At 48.6% G+C, this 21194-nt stretch overlaps 1 protein-coding gene across 8 annotated transcripts in view; it reads right to left on the minus strand.

The window, feature by feature from the left end:
* Nucleotides 1-9290, minus strand: part of MLC1 (modulator of VRAC current 1) — a 171114-nt gene extending 161824 nt beyond the window's left edge. For 3 of the 8 annotated variants that reach the window (XM_063927138.1, XM_063927132.1, XM_063927133.1), the window contains exon 1: nt 9028-9283. In XM_063927138.1, coding sequence (XP_063783208.1) covers nt 9028-9075 — 48 coding nt within the window. In that variant the 5' untranslated portion in view covers nt 9076-9283. Of the gene's footprint in view, nt 1-7806; nt 8744-9027 lie in introns of those variants that run through there. The other 5 variants (XM_063927135.1, XM_063927134.1, XM_063927139.1 and 2 more) reach the window with 4 other exon arrangements.
* Nucleotides 9291-21194: the final 11904 nt, after the last annotated feature.

Genomic DNA, 21194 nt, shown 5'->3' on the forward strand with positions numbered 1-21194 from the left:
GCATCCGCCCAAGAAGAGCCCATCTTTCCAGTAGAATGGGCTTCCACCGACTTCGGGAACGGCAATCTAGCCGTAGAACAAACATGCCAAATCGCATCACAGATTCAGCGTGTAACAGACTGCATACTGCAGTCGCCCCACATGCTGGGAGCATACCGGACACACAGAGCCTCTGTTTCTCCAAACTGAGCCAAATTGGCGACCTAAATATTCAAATCCCCGGTAACATCGAGAGACTTTGAATCAGCTAATGCCTAAGTAACCACCGGCATCAAAATAGACTGATTTCTGCGAAACCCAGAAACCACTCTTTGGCAGAACTACAATCCGAGTTCACAATTCCTCTCTATCCACATGGAAGATCAAACAAGGCTCTTGTAAGACAATACCACCACTTCCGACACCCGCCTTGTGGACGCCAAAGCCAATAGCATAACCACTTTCCAAGAGAGAAATTATTATTAATATTTTTTTAAAGAAAATAATAATAAGGCCATACTGCACCGAAATGGAGCCTAACTGTAGGCCTGCATCCACACCGGCTTGTAAAGTATGGATAAGAACGACCTAGCTGAAAGTCTTCCGTAGGAACCATCCTGGATTCACCAAGACACAGAGTTACGCCAACTACGGCGGTAAGGCTTTGCCGTTACTTCTTTCCTAGCCTGAAACATTGAGGAAATGACTTCACTGGGAACATTCTTCCGGCTTAGGACATGGCATTCAACCGCCACGCCGGCAGACGCCGTCGCGGTAAGTCTTGATACACGCCCTGATCTAGTTGTAACAGTTCCTCATGTAAAGGGAGAGGGCAGGAATCTTTCATGAGCAAATCATGAAAAACTGGATAGCAAACCCTCCTTGGCTAGATCGGATCTGAGAGGATCGCCTGAACCTTTGTTCTTCTTACGTACATCACCTTCAGAAAAATGAAAGAGGAGAGGCCACATAGACCGACTAAAAACACCCACGGTGTCACAAGGGTGTCCACTGCTATAGCTTGAGTGTCCCTTGACCTGAAACAATATCCCTGAGGCCTCTCGTTGAAGCGAGACGCCAACCTGACCAATTGCGACACTCCACAAAAAGTTGTCACGTCTGTGAAAACTTCTCGATGATAACTGAATTTCTCCCGGATGGAGATCGCGTCAGCAGAGGAAATCTATTTTTCTTTCGTTTACCTCCGGAACGAATACTGCTAATATAGTGTTTACCAGACTTTCCGCCCCACGGCAAAACTGTGCATCCTCTGCCATTGCCGCTTTGCTCCTTGTTCCGGCATAGCGGCTTACTTACGCCACTGCTGACAAGTGGTCTGGCAGAACTAACATGGGCCGAACACGAAGAATACGTTCGTCTAAAATAGCTCTTAAATCAAGAAAGCTTATTGCAGACAAGCTTTCCAACTTAACCTTATCCTCTGGAAATACGTCCCTTGCAAGGACTGCTCCCCAGCCTCGGAGATCTGTATGCACGGACACCAGGATCTAAACCTGGATCCCGAACCTTCATCCCTCTAGAAGGAGAGAACCGAGCAGACACCACAGGAGTGATGTCCTGGCCTTTAGGATTATATTCCGGTGCATGTGCAGGTGAGACCCGGACCACAATTCCAACTGGCCCCTTGAAAGCCCCTCTGGCAGTAGACCTGCTCACCAAAAAACAAACCTCGTAGGCTGCACCCATCTGTTTTAGTAACAGAACATATTGATGAAGTGTCACAGCAAAGCTGATCCAACTCTGGATCCCCAGACCTCTTTCCACAGGAAAAACACCGAACATTAACCGGTCAGTATCTACTCTGAAACCCACCTCCGACAACTGTGTCGATGGGAACAACAGCCAATCCCTGTGTCGAAGAACAGTCAGAGAGAAACAACGCTTTGCACCTTTATACAGGGACAACAGGACAATGTCCTGAACCTGACGCACCTCTCTGTATGACGTCGCGTACTACCTCCCCTTCCAGAGGGGAACGGCAAGATCTATTAGAAAAAACAGTAAGGAGAACAACCGGAACTTAGAAAGCTCCCCTTTTGGATTCTATAAATAACTCACAGGTCTTAGTCTATTCCTGGACTAACTGAAAATAAGTAGACGAGTGCTCACCGGAGTGGCAACTAGCCAGATAGACTCAGCGACAAGTGTTGGATGTGTTGGAAACAGAAAACGACATCCACTTCTGCGAACCTAACAAGGCTGCAGAACTCTTACCTTTCAACCCTCCACTGTCTGCACAGAAAAGGAAAAAAAGAACGGTATTGAACCGGTTAAAACGACTGTATCCCACAAAAGAATGCGTCACCAACCGTTGTGAAGGAGTCTAACTCACGAAGTTAGACTTACCAGTTGTATCCGCAAATAGTGACTGAACAGAGAGCTCACCAAACAGCTGTATACCTCCCTCGAGTATCTCTCGGAGACAACCTCAGCATTTTCCCGGCTACACCTCCTGCTGTCACGCGGCAGCCTGCTGCAATGTTATAAAATAGAATCAACATAAGCAAGCTTACCCACTCTGGGTAGGGTAATTCTATCGGATGCCTACCCGAATACAACACTCCCTCAAGTGCATACAGTGCAAATAAGGCCAAAGTATAGAAATAAAATATCACTTAGCTTTCCTGTGTATGATCCTTTGCGACCGGACTCTGCGTCGACCAGGAGTTGACTGCCGTAATGTTCTCTCCGCGTCGGGAAGAGAATAATATTCGGACTTCTCGAGAGGATCGAAAACCAACTCGTCACGGCCAATCTAGAGCTTAATCAACAGAGCGATCAGCACATGAGAAGAATACCATTATTTCAGCATTCATGGATATACATAATGTAATATACAATAAAACACACATATCCTAACCATGCATATATAAACATATATCTACATATATATACATATAGATATAACCTATACGCAAGTGGATTGTCCAGACCCGTCAGGTCCCTAGTGACAGCAATGTGTTGTGAATGTGTATGACCATGTACTGACGTGCCCCCGATGTGGATCTACCAGGAACGTTACGGTCGACAGAAACTGAGTAAATGTCGACAGCAAGGAATAGTAAGCGGGCAAGAAATAATAATAATCTTGGAACCCCGAGGGGTCTGAGGGAAGCATACATATACAATTTCAATAACACTCCCCCCACATATACCTATAAATATATATATATATATATATATATATATATATATATACAAATACAGGTACAAGGCAATAACAGCCTGTTAATTCTTTTACCCAGGAAATACCGTTGATGCCGACAGGGCATCGACAGACAACTGTGTCTCCCCTAGCGTGTTTACTTGTTTTTAAGCACACAAAAGCAACCTGCTAATACTTAGTTTTTCGAATCAAGTACCGCCAAGCGTCGGCCCCCACAGGAGCTTGTGACAAACCCTCACACCTGTCGACATATGTCGACTAACCAATAGTGGGTAAATAAACAGGGAAACAGTGAATTTATGTAACACAACAAGGATTATGCGTCTATTATTAACATAATGCTATATGACACCCATATAGCATTAAAAACACTGTGCCCCCCCTGCTTCTTACTATACAGTAAATCTTGGCGGGGACCTGAGGAAAATGGCGCTGACTCCTCTGTAAGGGCTAAGCTCCGCCCCCTCCCGGCGCGCTTAAGCCCGCACAAACATATATCTTAAATTGAGCTGGGGGCTTATATATAGGGATTAATCCCCTGTATATACCCTTATATGTCCAAAATGCAGCCCAGGGCGCCCCCCCCCCCCCCCCCCCCGTGCCCCGCACCCACGGAAACCGTTGGTGTGTGGGAGCGATGGAGCGCAGCGCGCACGCTGCGGTGCCCTGGCGGGGTGTAGACACCCGGAGTCCGAGTATGTTCCCCCGCCCGGGAAGATTCAAGAAATGCTGCCCAGGACGCTCCCTCCCAGCGCCCTGCACCCATGGAGCCGGTGGAGAGATGGCACACATTGCGCTACAACACTCTGGCGGGGGTCCGGGACACGGAGCCCCGGCACCGCCAGCTTAACCATTCATAATCACCTGTGATATGCTGCCCAGGGCGCTCCCCCCCAGCGCCCTGCACCCGTGAGAGCCGGCGGCGGGGAAGAAATGGCGCGTAGTGCGCTATACATGCTGGCGGGCGTCCGGGACACGGAGCCCCGGCACCGCCAGAGTCACACAGAGACCTGTAAAATGTCTGCCCAGGGCGCTCCCCCCTCAGCGCCCTGCACCCGTGGGAGCCGGCGGCGGGGAAGTAATGGCACGCAGCGCGCAGTATATGCTGGCTGGGGTATGAGACACGGTGCTCAGGCACCCAAATGCTTTTATGCCAGCCACAAAAAGAAATCAGCAACCTGCTGCCCAGGGCGCTCCTCCCCCCCCAGCGCCCTGCACCCTGTGAGTGCCGTTGGTGTTTGGGAGCATGGAGCGCAGCACGACTGCTGTACCTCCGTTACTGAAGTCTTCTGCCGTCACTGAAGTCTTCTGTTCTTCACATACTCACCCGACTTCTTTCTTCTGGCTTCTGTGAGGGGGGTGACGGCGTGGCTCCGGGAACAAGCAGCTAGGCGCACCAAGTGATCGAACCCTCTGGAGCTAATGGTGTCCAGTAGCTGAGAAGCAGAGCCCTTGAACGAAGAAGAAGTAGGTCTGCTTCTCTCCCCTCAGTCCCACGCTGCAGGGAGCCTGTAGCCAGCAGGTCTTCCTGAAAATAAAAAACCTAACATAAAGTCTTTTAGAGAAACTCAGGAGAGCTCCCCTAGTGTGTGACCCATCACTCCTGGGCACAAAGACTAACTGAGGTCTGGAGGAGGGGCATAGAGGGAGGAGCCAATTCACACCCAGTTTAAGTCTTTATAGTGTGCCCAAGCTCCTGCGGATCAGTCTATACCCCATGGTCCTTTTGGAGTCCCCAGCATCCTCTAGGACGTATGAGAAAAAACCATGAAAAACTCATGTTGACCTTTTGTCCATGTCGACCTATTTTGGGTGTCGACCTAAGGTGTGTCGACCAATTGGTGTCAACCTTGAGTCCCAGACCCGTGCAGAGAGAGTTAGATTTGGGTGGGGTGTGTTTAAACTGAAATCTAAATTGCAGTGTAAAAATAAAGCAGCCAGTATCTACCCTGCACAGAAACAAAATAATCCACCCAAATCTAACTCTCTCTGCACATGTTATATCTGCCCCCCCTGCAGTGCACATGGTTTTGCCCATTAGCAAACAAATTTGCTACAGCGATCAGATCTGAATTAGGCCCCTAATTCAGATCAGATCATAGATGTGCTAAATTTAGCACATATATGATCATTTTCTCAGACATGTGGGGGAACGCCCAGCACAGGGCTACCCCCCCCTGCACTGGTGCAAAAGCATCGCACAGTGGCGATGCTTTTGTACCCTTTGAGTAGCTCCCTGCCTGCGCAGCTCCTGCGCTCTGGCTGAGAGCTACCTGCCGCATCCCGGGTCGCAGCGGCTGTGTGTGACGTCACGCAGTCGCCGTGACCCGCCCCCCTAACTGACCGGACAAGCCTGCATTGTCCGGACCATGCCCCGCCAACGTCGTTCTGACGCCATTGGCATGCACCCTCCCACCCTACGACCGCCTCTGCCTGTGAATCAGGCTTTTAGCATCTCACTGGGCTCCCGGGGTGCGCGAGCGTACTCCAATAAAAAATTCAGACTGCGATCGCTGCCGCTGCAGCGATGCAGTCTAAATTACCCCCAATATCTTTTGTAAGATTGCACAGTGTGTATGCAGTAAAACATTTGTCCGAGAGTTCAAGAGAAACCATTGAGATTGATCATTTGCAAGTCGTCTAGTGTGTACCTAGCATTAGAACCAGAGCACTGCAATATGCTTTACATGTCACAGCTCTACTACTGTGCTGGTATAGAGAAGATTGGCGCAAAAGTGAAGCAGTGGTTGTGAAGTGCAGAAGTCCAGCCTGTGTCCAGAAATCCTGAAAACATGACCTGTTGGGAGTACTTGATGGCTAGAGTTGAGAACTACTGTGCTAGCCTGAAAGACTGTTGAGCTGTACGTATGGGTGTTAAACACATTACTGGTGGCCGAGATCCCGGCAGTCAGCATCCCGACGCCAGGATCCCGGCGGTGTGGGGGGGGGGGGGGGGGGGGGAGAGCAGAAGAAGCCCCTTGTGGTCTCACTGCGCTCTTCACGCTGCGGTCTCGTGGCGACCGCAGTGTCATGGACACCCATGAGTGGGAATAGTCCCTGTTGGTCGGCATGTAGGTGAAGGTAATGTGGAGGCCGGTCACATAACTACATCCTACATAACTACATCCCATCTGTACTATGCTGCTCGCTTTTGGGTCTCAATTCTACTCCTGCCTGGGGGATGCAGTTATGTGACCGGCGGTTGGGAGACCACCGGTCACTATACTGATGCCGGGAACCCGAAGGCTGAATAGCCCTGCGGTCGGCATGCATGGGTGTCCACCCATAGAGTAGAAATAAAACCTGTGGTGAGCCCGCTGTGTGGCTAGCGCAGCGAGCCCGCAAGGGGCTTTGTTGCGCTCCCCCGCCCCTACGCCGGCCATCAAAGAGCCGGGATCCCGCCATTGGTATGGTGAGTAGCGGTCACATAAACCAACCCATGACTGAGTATAAAGAAGTCTGCACTGGAGAGAGCACAATGGACTGGATAAAATGAAGAGAAAACCCAAGTATTTTTTACACAAACTGCACAGTACAATGCACTATGTAACGGAAAAATAATAATAATGCTAAAATACCAAATGACAGGATGACTTTATAGCAAAACTGAGGGTATATTTACTAACCAATGGATTTTCAAAACCCTTCATTTTTCCCTGCCATATTTAAAAGTGTAATAATAGTAAAAGCAAAATCAGGCTTGTTTTACATTAAATACGATTGCTCTTTTAAATCTGGCAGGCAAAATCTGCAAAAATGAAGGTTTTTTAAAATCTATTGCTTTGTTACTACCTAAACTTTATATTGTCCCATAGAAAAAAATCTCTTTATAAAAGACACAAATATTTCCACCCATGTTAAAGAATTGGGGCTCTATTTATTTATGAAATAAAGAAATTTTCTTCCACTTTAAAAAAAAACAAAAACAAAAAAAACAGATGTCTATGCGGTTTCACCTTGTGCTGTGTTTAATTCAAAATCGTCAACGCAGGGACCTTGCGGCGGGGCTGGCAGTGACAAGTGCATACACACTTGCCGATGCCGGCTGCGACGAACGACGGCAGGGGGTGGACCGGGGGCCATGCTGCAATGCTGCATTTAGCAGCATGGCATCGCTGGCGACAGCCTCAGATATTTTTGCATGTACAAAAGATCTGAGGGTGTCCCTAGCGACCAGCGGCTGCGCGCATCATCATTATCCTCGTTCATACACACAGAACGATTTGAACGATTGGTCGTTCCCATTGATCGGGAATGCCCACATCGTTGCCTCATAGCTTACAATATGGTCTGGGCATGTTCCCAATTTAAAAGGAGAAACGATAGTTTTGTAATTGAAAACAATACTAAAAACCATGGGAGGTATTTGATATGCCGGGTGTCAGAATCCCGGCACTCACTATACCGACGCCTGAATCCCGACAGCCAGCATACTGACAACTATTCTCCCTCTTGGGGTGTCCATGACACCCCTGGAGGGAGAAAAAAATAGCGTGGCACACCACCGTGCCCACAGAGTGGCGAGCGCAGCGAGCCCACAAGGGTCTCTTTTGCGCTCACCCCGCTGCCTGCATGCTGGCGGTCGGTATCCCAGAGTCGGTATGCTGGGCGCCATGATCACAAGCGCAGGCATAACATACCCAAACACCATAACACTGGTAACGTGCATTCTCTTCCTACTGTCTCCCACAGTACTTCGCTCCGTCTGTTTCTTTGGCAGGGACACCCACTCAGTCCTTGGGAGTGGGTAAGATTAATTCAGTGACATCTTTTGTAAAATACAGTGGGCAATGAGGCCACTGCAGGCTTCTTTTTTCCTTGCCAGGAAAGACCAGTGCCGCAAGCTGTGTCCCAGCAGTCTAAAACATATTTAACTGTTCATAGGTCTCAGGCAGCTGCCTGCCACTAACTAACCTCTTTAAATAGAGCCCATAGGGCTGAAACACACACGCCGGCTCCCGCCGCCCGGTAAAATCCCGCCCGGCTTTTTACCGCCGCCGTGCTGCAGAGACACATGCAGTGCAATGTGTCCTTTCACACGGCCCCAGCTGCCGGGTTGCAGCCGGAACTATCCACTGTAAGGTCCGGCTGCCGGGCTGGGGCCATGCCGTCTTTGAAGGCAGAGAACCGTGTGTGAAGGGGAGCTTTCACACAAAACTTTTTTTTTCCAAGCCGTGTCTGCTGTTGCGCATGCGCACAGCATTACACACGGCTCAAAGCGTTGTGTGTGAAAGACTCTGCCGGATGGCAAAAAAACGGACAAGGTTTGTCCGGCTTTTTGCCATCCGGGGAAAACTGGAGCGTGTGTTACAGCACTTACTGTTTCACACGCGCCGGCTCCCGCCGCCTGTCAAAATCCCGCCCGGCTTTTTAACGCTGCCGTGCTGCAGAGACACATGCAGCATTGCAATGTGTCCTTTCACACGGCACGGCCCGGGCTGCCGGAACTATCCACTGGAAGGTCCATATTTGGAGGCAGTGAACCGTGTGTGTGAAGGGGAGCTTTCACACACAACTGTTTTTTTAGCCGCCGCCACTGCTGCTGCGCATGCGCACAGCATTACACACAGCTCAAAGCTGTTGTGTGTGAAAGACCCTCCCGGATGGCAAAAAGCCGGACAAAGTTTGTCCGGCTTTTTGCCATCCGGGAAAAATTGGGTAGTGTGTTACAGCCCTTACTGTACAGGCTGCTGCCCTGAACCGCATGCAGGCACTGCTCTCACACAAGACGTATCAAAACTTTTTTGTAATAAAGTGTATACAGTTCATAACGTTCTAGAAGAAAGATACATGGGCTAGTGCCATACAGCACACGTCACACATAAGCTGTTTAGCCTAACCCCAGCTGGTCACTAGCATACCAGGCACCCCCCAATCCCTTTCTCGGCACACAGGTAAGGGATGGCCATGGCATGCTGAATTTCGTAGTACCACAACTTTTAAGGACGCAGAGTTTCACAGAGAACGCTCTGTTCTCGAGACAGCAGCACGCCTCCACTCAGGCAGTGGCCGGTGTGCCGGCGCACTGTACACCGGACCCGCATGGGCAGCGCAGTGATGACGACATAAAAAAGCGCCACCGCCTATTAAACACCGTTACACGCCTACTGTTGTTATTCCGTAGGAACGCTGCCTGTTACTGCTGCTCGGCGCTAATAGCATTGGCTGTACGGAGCGGAAGGGCAGAGGCCGGCCTGTAACCGCACGCAGCAGCAGCAGCACTGGGACACGACGCGCCCATTGGCCGCACACAGCACAGCTGGAAGCCCCTGAGTGACGGAACATGCTCAGCCTGCTCCACAGTGTGGGAGCGTTCTTCTGGAGGAGAGCGGATACGCGGCACGGCCTGGCCTGTCTCACAGGTACATAAGGAACAGTCACTGTGGTTCCTGACTGGGGAGCCGGTCACCTCCTGGCAGGCATGTAAGGGATGTGCATAACACTGTCACACACATACACCTGCTCTCTGTGGGGAGCTGCATATCTGACTATGTATTGTATAATAGTGGTAAGGATGATACGATTATATGATGCTATGGACGACTGATGATGCATATATGATATGTATGTATGTATGTGCAGTGTTATGTCAGAACTAAATATTTTTTGATTAATATTTATATTTTTCCACATTCCTAGCATCCCATGCATTTAGGTTACATAATATGTGTATGTCCTTGACCTGTGTGAACTGGTTCGGTATGTAATCCCTGCAGGTGGGATGCCGGCAGTCACATTACAGACACCGAAGAACCCGACATCACACAGAGAAGTATTCTAACCCTCTGGAGGTGTTGGCTAGGTCTAAACCTCCGCATCTTGTTCAAACTTGTTCTCTATAGTTAGTATACAATTTTTAATTTCTTGTCTAATTCAGACCCGATCACTGGTACAATAGCGATCACAGCTGCGCGTGTGCACCCAGTGAGATGCGATCGCCTCTGCCTGATTGACAGTGTTAGAACGCTGTTGGTGGGGCGAGGTCCAGACAATGCAGGCGTGTCTGGATTGTTGCGGTGGCTGCGTGATGTCACACAGAGCCGCTGCGACCCAGAACGCATCTGCGCAGGTAGGGAGCTACTTGGCGGGCGTGACCGCTTTCGCACCCATGCAGGGGTGGGGAGTTGGGCCTGACATACTGGGAGGACTAACCCTGTGCTGGGCGTCCCCCCCGCATGTCAGAGAAACCGATAGTAGATGTGCTAAATTTAGCACATCTATGATCAGGTCTGAATCACCCCCTTAGTTTCTATACCTGTGCTGTTGTTTAATTATTTAGCAAATATACCTCTAGAACATATGATCATTATACATGACATTACTGTATAATGTTGTATATAAAAGCCTGACGCTGCCCTGCTTGACATATTTTTTTTCTTACCACTCTTTCTCTGACGTCCTAGTGGATGCTGGGACTTCCGTAAGGACCATGGGGAATAGCGGCTCCGCAGGAGACTGGGCACAAAGTAAAAGCTTTAGGACTAGCTGGTGTGCACTGGCTCCTCCCCCTATGACCCTCCTCCAAGCCTCAGTTAAGATTTTGTGCCCGGCCGAGAAGGGTGCAATCTAGGTGGCTCTCCTGAGCTGCTTAGAAGTAAAAGTATACTTAGGTTTTTTATTTTCAGTGAGTCCTGCTGGCAACAGGCTCACTGCAGCGCGGGACTAAGGGGAGAAGAAGCGAACTCACCTGCGTGCAGAGTGGATTGGGCTTCTTGGCTACTGGACATTAGCTCCAGAGGGACGATCACAGGTTCAGCCTGGATGGGTCCCGGAGCCGCGCCGCCGGCCCCCTTACAGAGCCAGAAGAGCGAAGAGGTCTGGAGAAAGCGGCGGCAGAAGACGTTCCTGTCTTCAGATAAGGTAGCGCACAGCACTGCAGCTGTGCGCCATTGCTCTCAGCACACTTCACACTCCGGTCACTGAGGGTGCAGGGCGCTGGGGGGGAGCGCCCTGAGACGCAATAAAACTTGATAAAAACCTTATGTGGCTAAAGAAATGCATCACATATAGCTCCTGGGCTATATGGATGCATTTAACCCCTGCCAGTTTTCCAGAAAAAAGTGGGAGAAAAGGCTGCCGTGAAGGGGGCGGAGCCTATCTCCTCAGCACACAAGCGCCATTTTCTTTCACAGCTCCGCTGGAAGGACGGCTCCCTGACTCTCCCCTGCAGACTACACTACAGAAACGGGGTAAAACAAGAGAGGGGGGCACTATTGGCAGCTAATATATAATACAGCAGCTATAAAGGGAGTAACACTTATATAAGGTTATCCCTGAATATATATAGCGCTCTGGTGTGTGCTGGCAAACTCTCCCTCTGTCTCCCCAAAGGGCTAGTGGGGTCCTATCCTCTGTCAGAGCATTCCCTGTGTGTGTGCTGGGTGTCGGTACGATTGTGTCGACATGTATGAGGAGGAAAATGATGTGGAAGCAGAGCAATTGCCTGTGTTAGTGATGTCACCCCCTAGGGAGTCGACACCTGACTGGATGGTTGTATTTAAAGAATTACGTGACAATGTCAGCACTTTGCAAAAAACTGTTGACGACATGAGACAGCCGGCAAATCAGTTAGTGCCTATTCAGGCGTCTCAGACACCGTCAGGGGCGCTAAAACGCCCGTTACCTCAGATGGTCGACACAGACCCAGACACGGATACTGAATCCAGTGTCGACGGTGAGGAGACGAACGTAATGTCCAGTAGGGCCACACGTTACATGATCACGGCGATGAAGGAGGCATTGAACATTTCTGACACTACAAGTACCACAAAAAAGGGTATTATGTGGGGTGTGCAAAAACTACCAGTAGTTTTTCCTGAATCAGATGAATTAAATGAGGTGTGTGATAAGGCGTGGGTTTCCCCCGATAAAAAACTGCTGATTTCTAACAAATTATTGGCACTATACCCTTTCCCGCCAGAGGTTAGGGCACGTTGGGAAACACCCCCTAGGGTAGATAAGGCGCTCACACGCTTATCAAAACAAGTGGCGTTACCGTCTCCTGATACGGCCGCCCTCAAGGAACCAGCTGATAGAAGGCTGGAAAATATCCTAAAAGGTATATACACACATACTGGTGTTATACTGCGACCAGCAATCGCCTCAGCCTGGATGTGCAGCGCTGGAGTGGCTTGGTCGGATTCCCTGACTGAAAATATTGATACCCTGGATAGGGACAGTATATTATTAACTATAGAGCATTTAAAGGATGCATTACTATATATGCGTGATGCACAGAGGGATATTTGCACCCTGGCATCAAGAGTGAGTGCGATGTCCATTTCTGCCAGAAGGGCGTTATGGACGCGACAGTGGTCAGGTGATGCAGATTCCAAACGACATATGGAAGTATTGCCGTATAAAGGGGAGGAGTTATTTGGGGTCGGTCTATCAGACCTGGTGGCAACGGCTGGAAAGTCCACCTTTTTACCCCAGGTCACCTCTCAGCAGAAAAAGACACCGTCTTTTCAAACTCAGTCCTTTCGTTCCCATAAGAACAAGCGGGCAAAAGGCCACTCATTTCTGCCCCGGGGCAGAGGAAGAGGAAAAAGACTGCACCAGGCAGCCTCTTCCCAGGAGCAGAAGCCCTCCCCCGCTTCTGCCAAGTCTTCAGCATGACGCTGGGGCTTTACAAGCGGACTCAGGCACGGTGGGGGCCCGTCTCAAAAATTTCAACGCGCAGTGGGCTCACTCGCAAGTGGACCCCTGGATCCTGCAGGTAGTATCACAGGGGTACAAATTGGAATTCGAGACGTCTCCCCCTCGAAGATTCCTGAAGTCTGCTCTACCAACGTCTCCCTCCGACAGGGAGGCAGTATTGGAAGCTATTCACAAGCTGTATTCCCAGCAGGTGATAATCAAGGTACCCCTCCTACAACAGGGAATGGGGTATTCCACGCTGTTTGTGGTACCGAAGCCGGACGGCTCGGTGAGACCAATTTTAAATCTAAAATCCTTGAACACTTACATAAAAAGGTTTAAGTTCAAGATGGAATCACTCAGCAGTGATAGCGAATCTGGAAGAAGGGGACTATATGGTATCTCTGGACATCAAAGATGCTTATCTCCATGTCCCAATCTTCCCTTCTCACCAAGGGTACCTCAGGTTTGTGGTACAAGACTGTCATTATCAGTTTCAGACGCTGCCGTTTGGATTGTCCACGGCACCCCGGGTCTTTACCAAGGTAATGGCCGAAATGATGATTCTTCTTCGAAGAAAAGGCGTCTAAATTATCCCTTACTTGGACGATCTCCTGATAAGGGCAAGGTCCAGGGAACAGTTAGAGTTCGGAGTAGCACTGTCTCAGGTAGTGTTACGTCAGCACGGGTGGATTCTAAATATCCCAAAATCACAGCTGATTCCAACAACACGTCTACTGTTCCTGGGGATGATTCTGGACACAGTCCAGAAAAAGGTGTTTCTCCCGGAGGAGAAGGCCAGGGAGTTATCCGAGCTAGTCAGGAACCTCCTAAAACCAGGCCAGGTGTCAGTGCATCAATGCACGAGAGTCCTGGGAAAAATGGTGGCTTCTTACGAAGCGATTCCATTCGGAAGATTCCATGCAAGAACATTTCAGTGGGATCTGCTGGACAAATGGTCCGGATCGCATCTTCAGATGCATCAGCGGATTACCCTATCTCCAAGGACAAGGGTGTTTCTCCTGTGGTGGTTACAGAGGGCTCATCTTCTAGAGGGCCGCAGATTCGACATTCAGGATTGGATGCTGGTGACCACGGATGCCAGCCTGAGAGGCTGGGGAGCAGTCACACAGGGAAGAAATTTCCAGGGCTTGTGGTCAAGCATGGAAACGTCTCTTCACATAAATATCCTAGAACTAAGGGCCATTTACAATGCCCTAAGTCAAGCAAGGCCTCTGCTTCAGGGTCAGTCGGTATTGATCAAATCGGACAACATCACGGCAGTCGCCCACGTCAACAGACAGGGCGGCACAAGAAGCAGGAGGGCAATGGCAGAAGCTGCAAGGATTCTCCGCTGGGCGGAAAATCATGTGGTAGCACTGTCAGCAGTGTTCATTCCGGGAGTGGACAACTGGGAAGCAGACTTCCTCAGCAGACTGGTAACACCGTGGGTGTACCAGTCGGTGTATGTGTTCCCTCCTCTGCCTCTCATACCAAAAGTACTGAGAATCATAAGAAAGAGAGGAGTAAGAACTATACTCGTGGCTCCGGATTGGCCAAGAAGAACTTGGTACCCGGAACTGCAAGAGATGCTCACGGAGGATCCGTGGCCTCTACCTCTAAGAAAGGACCTGCTCCAGCAGGGACCTTGTCTGTTCCAAGACTTACCGCGGCTGCGTTTGACGGCATGGCGGTTGAACGCCGGATCCTGATGGAAAAAGGCATTCCAGATGAAGTCATCCCTACCCTGATCAAAGCCAGGAAGGATGTAACCGCGAAACATTATCACCGCATTTGGCGAAAATATGTTGCGTGGTGTGAGGCCAAGAAGGCCCCCACAGAGGAATTTCAACTGGGTCGTTTCTTACATTTCCTGCAAGCAGGACTGTCTATGGGCCTAAAATTAGGATCCATTAAGGTTCAAATTTCGGCCCTGTCGATCTTCTTCCAGAAAGAACTGGCTTCAGTGCCTGAAGTTCAGACGTTTGTCAAGGGTTACTGCATATACAGCCTCCTTTTATGCCACCAGTGGCACCTTGGGATCTCAATGTAGTTTTAGGGTTCCTAAAATCACATTGGTTTGAACCACTCACCACTGTGGACTTGAAATATCTCACATGGAAAGTGGTAATGCTGTTAGCCCTGGCTTCAGCCAGGCGTGTCTCAGAATTGGCGGCTTTATCATATAAAAGCCCTTACCTAATTTTTCATTCAGACAGGGCAGAATTGAGGACTCGTCCTCAATTTCTCCCTAAGGTGGTTTCAGCGTTTCACATGAACCAACCTATTGTGGTACCTGCGGCTACGAGGGACTTGGAGGACTCCAAGTTACTGGACGTAGTCAGGGCCCTGAAAATATGTTTCCAGGACGGCTGGAGTCAGAAAATCTGACTCGCTGTTTATCCTGTATGCACCCAACAAGCTGGGTGCTCCTGCTTCTAAGCAGACGATTGCTCGTTGGATTTGTAGTACAATTCAGCTTGCACATTCTGTGGCAGGACTGCCACAGCCAAAATCTGTTAAAGCCCATTCCACAAGGAAAGTGGGCTCATCTTGGGCGGCTGCCCGAGGGGTCTCGGCTTTACAACTTTGCCGAGCAGCTACTTGGTCAGGGGCAAACACGTTTGCAAAATTTTACAAATTTGATACCCTGGCTGAGGAGGACCTGGAGTTCTCTCATTCGGTGCTGCAGAGTCATCCGCACTCTCCCGCCCGTTTGGGAGCTTTGGTATAATCCCCATGGTCCTTACGGAAGTCCCAGCATCCACTAGGACATCAGAGAAAATAAGAATTTACTTACCGATAATTCTATTTCTCGTAGTCCGTAGTGGATGCTGGGCGCCCATCCCAAGTGCGGATTGTCTGCAATACTTGTATATAGTTATTGTTACAAAAAATCGGGTTGTTTATTGTTGTGAGCCATCTTTTTAGAGGCTCCTAAGTTTTATCATACTGTTAACTGGGTTCAGATCACAGGTTGTACGGTGTGATTGGTGTGGCTGGTATGAGTCTTACCCGGGATTCAAAATCCTTCCTTATTGTGTACGCTCGTCCGGGCACAGTATCCTAACTGAGGCTTGGAGGAGGGTCATAGGGGGAGGAGCCAGTGCACACCAGCTAGTCCTAAAGCTTTTACTTTGTGCCCAGTCTCCTGCGGAGCCGCTATTCCCCATGGTCCTTACGGAAGTCCCAGCATCCACTACGGACTACGAGAAATAGAATTATCGGTAAGTAAATTCTTATTTTTTCTTCCAAGACACTAAGGGCCCCATTTAACAAGCAGTCTTAATACCAGCAGCATATTTAGTTTAGTATCGCAGTGATACTAACAAATATGCCGTTAGTATTCAGCATTAATTACCTCGCCAATGTGGTCCAGCAGCTTCCCTCTATTCAGTGTCATCCTCCGCTCTGCAGCTGGCAACCTAGTGCTACCAGCGACGGCTGCTGAGTCATGCAAGTACAATGACAAGTCTGCGCCTGTGCGTGAACCGCCCATGCCTGGAATGCTTCACTGAAGTTGGAAAGGCAGCTCTGGGTCCCCACTGCTGGCAATGAGGACCATATTACCCCAATCATCTATTGATGGCAATCATGGCATAAGCTTATATAAAGGCAGATATATTATGCAGCACGTACCGTTATAGGGCTTCCTGCTTCGCCTCTTTACCGAGACGACGCAGGGAACAGTACAGACGAGATGTAACATCTCGTTCGCTGGAGAGGGGGAGTGAAAACACCTCCCTCTGGCGATCCCTGCCAGCTCCACAGAGCATCATCCTATTGCTGATGCGCTGTGTCTAACTGTCCACCTGGCTCCAGTGAGCATGCACGAGATCTCCCTACTATCATGAGATATCCTGCGCACAGCCACAGCGGTCAATGGGGTAACGGCACTAACCGTTCTTACATTGCCCTGCACATCAGCGCGCTATCTTAAAGATAGCAGCGCCGATAATGAAGCAGGGGCATATTGCCCTGTCACCTTGCACACACCGCCACATTAATACATGGGGAGGAAGTGGTATCCGTGCACATAACATGCGCTGATGCCACGTCCTCCCCATATTGCCGCTTCATACAGTATATCTACCCAGTACTGTAGTGTAAAGTTTACCACTGTTTGTTGTCTACTGTAAGGATAACATAGTCTAGTTAGAGAGTGCTAAAGGGGTAATGTCTCATTCTTAAAATTGTCCCTAAGGGGTTTATTTAGAAAGCGTTGCATTGTAAAACCTGTGCTTCTAATTGTTTTTGCATGATACTTAAAAGGGCAGTGCTTTTATTAGCAGTGTTGTGCTAGTAAAAGCATTGCCCTTTTTGTATATCTTGCATAGTGTCAATCAGAAGTGCCTGGTTGTTGTAAATAAACCCCTCAGTCATACGCCTCTCAGTCGCATTAAGAAATTGCTATAACAGGATGTTTGCACTTATTAAGTTTAGTAAGGGCAAATAGATTTAATTGGGGGTTGTGCAGAGTTATGCATATGCAGACTTTTGATCTTGCACCAAGTATCAGATAACGGGGATATCTAACACGGGTTGCGATCGCCAGTCACTATACTGACACCAGGATCCTGGCTTTTAGATGCCCGGGTGGGGGTGGGGGGCGAGCGAGCGAGCGCAACAAAGCCCCGGAGAGCTATGCTCGCCACAGGTTATATTCCCGCTCTGTTGATGTCGTGGACACCCACGAGTAGGAATAGTCCCTGTTAGTCGGCATGCTGTTACGTCTGGCAGGGTTTGAGGATCCGGCAGCTGAGATTTGCCCGAGGAGGTAGCAGGCTATGAATAAACCAGATGAGGGGGCTGGATATAGTTCCTTCGCATGGGACACGGAGCAATGAAGAACGTAGGCGGGGTTTGAGAGTCAATGAAAAGTATTATGTACAGGGCTGAGGTAAAGAACCGAGGCTGGAGCACGATGGTTAAAGACGTGGCTGGGGGCGAAGAACTGTGGACTGTGATTTGAAAGACGAGACTGTAGATGATGAACTGTGGATGGTGGATGAAGACGTGGCTGGAGACAAGGACTGTGGACTGTGGTTTGGAAAATGAGGCTGAAGGTAATCTGCAGGCTATGGTCGGTGGTACAAAGGCGTGGCTTGTGAAAGATCTGTGGAGTGTGGCTTGAAAGACGAGGCAGAAGATCCGGGGCCGACTGTGCCCAAAGAGTTTTACTGGACCGGGTTTCCCAGGAGCGCTTCCACAGGCAGTAGCAGGTTAGGAACGGCAGGACTGCAGCAGCAATAAGGAATCGACCAAGCAGGAGCAGGAGTAACCAGAATATGACAAGGATCCTGGGAGCACAGGCTAAAGCACCTACAACAGGGTTGTAACTTGAAGCACTGGCATCCCTGTCCTAAACCAGCCCCCTTTTATAGGGAGAGCTTCCCCTGGATTGGCTGGAAGAAACAGGAACTATGCTTAAAACTTGGTCTCCAACATGGCGGCGCCCAGTAATGCAGACCTTTTTGCAAAGCCACATTGCTCACTGCCCCTGGTCTCCAAGCAACGGTTCAGCAAGAGCGACCCGCTGTAGCGGCGTCCCGCCGCCACGAGCGGACCCCCTCACCTCCGCTACTGCTGCCCACGGATCCGGCGCAGCAGCCCACCTCCGCCGCTGCCCGCACAACGCCACGGAAGCCAGCCCCGCGGCCCCAGCGTACCGGTAAGACTCCGGACGCTGACACATGCCAACTGTCGGGATTGTGAGGGTTCGTGATCCCGGCGTCTGATTTGTGACCGGCGGTCTCCTGACTGCCGGTCACATAACTACATCCCATCTGACACCTTTGCCTATTTAGCAAACTGCAAATAAATAATATTGCTTAAATGTTACTAGTTCTGAATTTGAAATACATACAGTATTTGACAAGTTATGATACATTCAACAGACCTCATTTTAATGCTGTATCAGGATTAAAGTCAAACTAAGCTACCACCTGCCAGTGTGCTTCCCTTAGCCCTTATTTTTTGGCCTAAAGTTCCGCAAACATCTGCGATAGCTATCCCTGATTCCCCGATCTGATTAATTTTCCTGTTATGCCAATCAAATATGTTTATTGGCGATCCGTCTGGGAATCGGGGAAATTCTGCATATTAAAATTCCCTCCCAGGCATCGGGATCAGGTAATTGCATCAATCTACAGCAGATTTATGGAGTCCTTAAATCCTTACATAAATAATACAATTCACACAAACTGGCAGATTGTTTTTTAAATGAAGACCTAATATTTGAATAAACTATAGGGCATTTTGAATATAAGAAACAAATAATTCCAGCGCGTCAAAACCACCTAATTTATACAATATGGATCATATGGATTGAACTTATGCTGCTCTCAACCGGACAGTACTGACCTATCCACATAAAAACGTATTACGGAAGATAACAATTAATTATCAGAGAGCGCATATAGCTATTTAGCTCAAATTTATTATATATATAAAATAACACACATATATACTAATTAATACAAATAAATATAAATATAAACTCATATACACATATAAATAAAAAATCAATAAATAAAAATCAATAAAAATGCCCCCTGCTGCAGCGGATACCTGGACGTTATTCTTATGTCCAGATTTGTAGTTGGTACAATTTTATTAATAGTTAAAGAGTCCTGAACGGTGTACCGTCTAATATAGGAACACTTTGTTGCCTGTTGTTTTTAACAGCTGTAGACGTTTTGTACTTGTTAATAGGTCTCCTTATATATCTAATAGCACCAGCTTCCCACTCCGTTAATTAATGTAGCTGAACGGCCAAGAATTTCAAGTGCTTATACTCCGGTATCTGTGTCAAATAGACCTTTTCATTCATTCCCACTGTGCTGATGGGCCATGATTGCAAATGTCCACTTTATACTCACAGCCAGGAGTATATCCTTTAGGTATCCGTGGACGGCCCCCGTTGCAGATCTCAGTCCCGGGGCTTACTTCAGATCAGTGTCCCTCCTGTTATCAGCGGCTTACGAGCAAGCAATATCCCTTGGTGCCGTTTCCGTCTGCATGCTGGTCGACTGTGGTGACTCTCCGGTACACCTCGCCAAAGGTGTTTCCCTGCAACTGTGACTGAGATCTGCAACGGGGGCCGTCCACGGATACCTAAAGGATATACTCCTGGCTGTGAGTATAAAGTGGACATTTGCAATCATGGCCCATCAGCACAGTGGGAATGAATGAAAAGGTCTATTTGACACAGATACCGGAGTATAAGCACTTGAAATTCTTGGCCGTTCAGCTACATTAATTAACGGAGTGGGAAGCTGGTGCTATTAGATATATAAGGAGACCTATTAACAAGTACAAAACGTCTACAGCTGTTAAAAACAACAGGCAACAAAGTGTTCCTATATTAGACGGTACACCGTTCAGGACTCTTTAACTATTAATAAAATTGTACCAACTACAAATCTGGACATAAGAATAACGTCCAGGTATCCGCTGCAGCAGGGGGCATTTTTATTGATTTTTATTTATTGATTTTTTATTTATATGTGTATATGAGTTTATATTTATATTTATTTGTATTAATTAGTATATATGTGTGTTATTTTATATATATAATAAATTTGAGCTAAATAGCTATATGCGCTCTCTGATAATTAATTGTCATTTTGAATATATAATCAAAATTCACAGGAGACATTAGTACTTTGATCAGTAAGCGCATAAAAAGACACAGATTATTCTGATTTTATTATATGAAGGCATTCCACTTTCGGATAACTTTTTGTATCCTATTGTAATAACCTTTTTGGAGGATTCAGTATGGGATCCCGGTGGTCATAAGACTGGCGCTGGAATCCCGACAGGCGGGATCCCGATGGGGAGGGCAGCATGTCCCCTATCAGGCGCGCTGCGCTTGCCACACTTTGGTCTGGTTAGCTCGCCACACTAAAATATTCTCCCTCGGAGAGTGGCATGGACCAACCCCCGAGTGGAGATTCCGGACCCCGGTCAGTATTCCAACCGCCGGGATTCTCTTGGCTGTCGGTATTCCGGCGTTGGTATCCTGACTGCCGGCATCCCGACAGCGGGAAACTAACTGCCTTTTTTGGATATGTCCCATGTAACTGTAGACTGGAAGCACATTAGTGCATTGTGACAAAAGTGAGAGCAGAAAAGTTCTCAGGACTAGAGATTGTCTGCATATACTCCAGACTTACATGGTTATAGGACAGGAGCCAGAGTCATTGTTATGTTTCACCTGCCTATAAAGTCAGTCATACAGGTGAATTACAAGACAGAGATTACTGCTGGGGTAGAACAAACTACTGATGCCAGGATGATGGTATCGCAACAAAACTGTATTTTGCAGGAAAGGCATACAGGAAAACTGAAGATGCAAAAACATAGGCACACAGAATCGGGTTAC

The sequence above is a fragment of the Pseudophryne corroboree genome, chromosome 6 (genome assembly GCF_028390025.1).
Source record: "Pseudophryne corroboree isolate aPseCor3 chromosome 6, aPseCor3.hap2, whole genome shotgun sequence".
NCBI lineage: Eukaryota > Metazoa > Chordata > Amphibia > Anura > Myobatrachidae > Pseudophryne > Pseudophryne corroboree.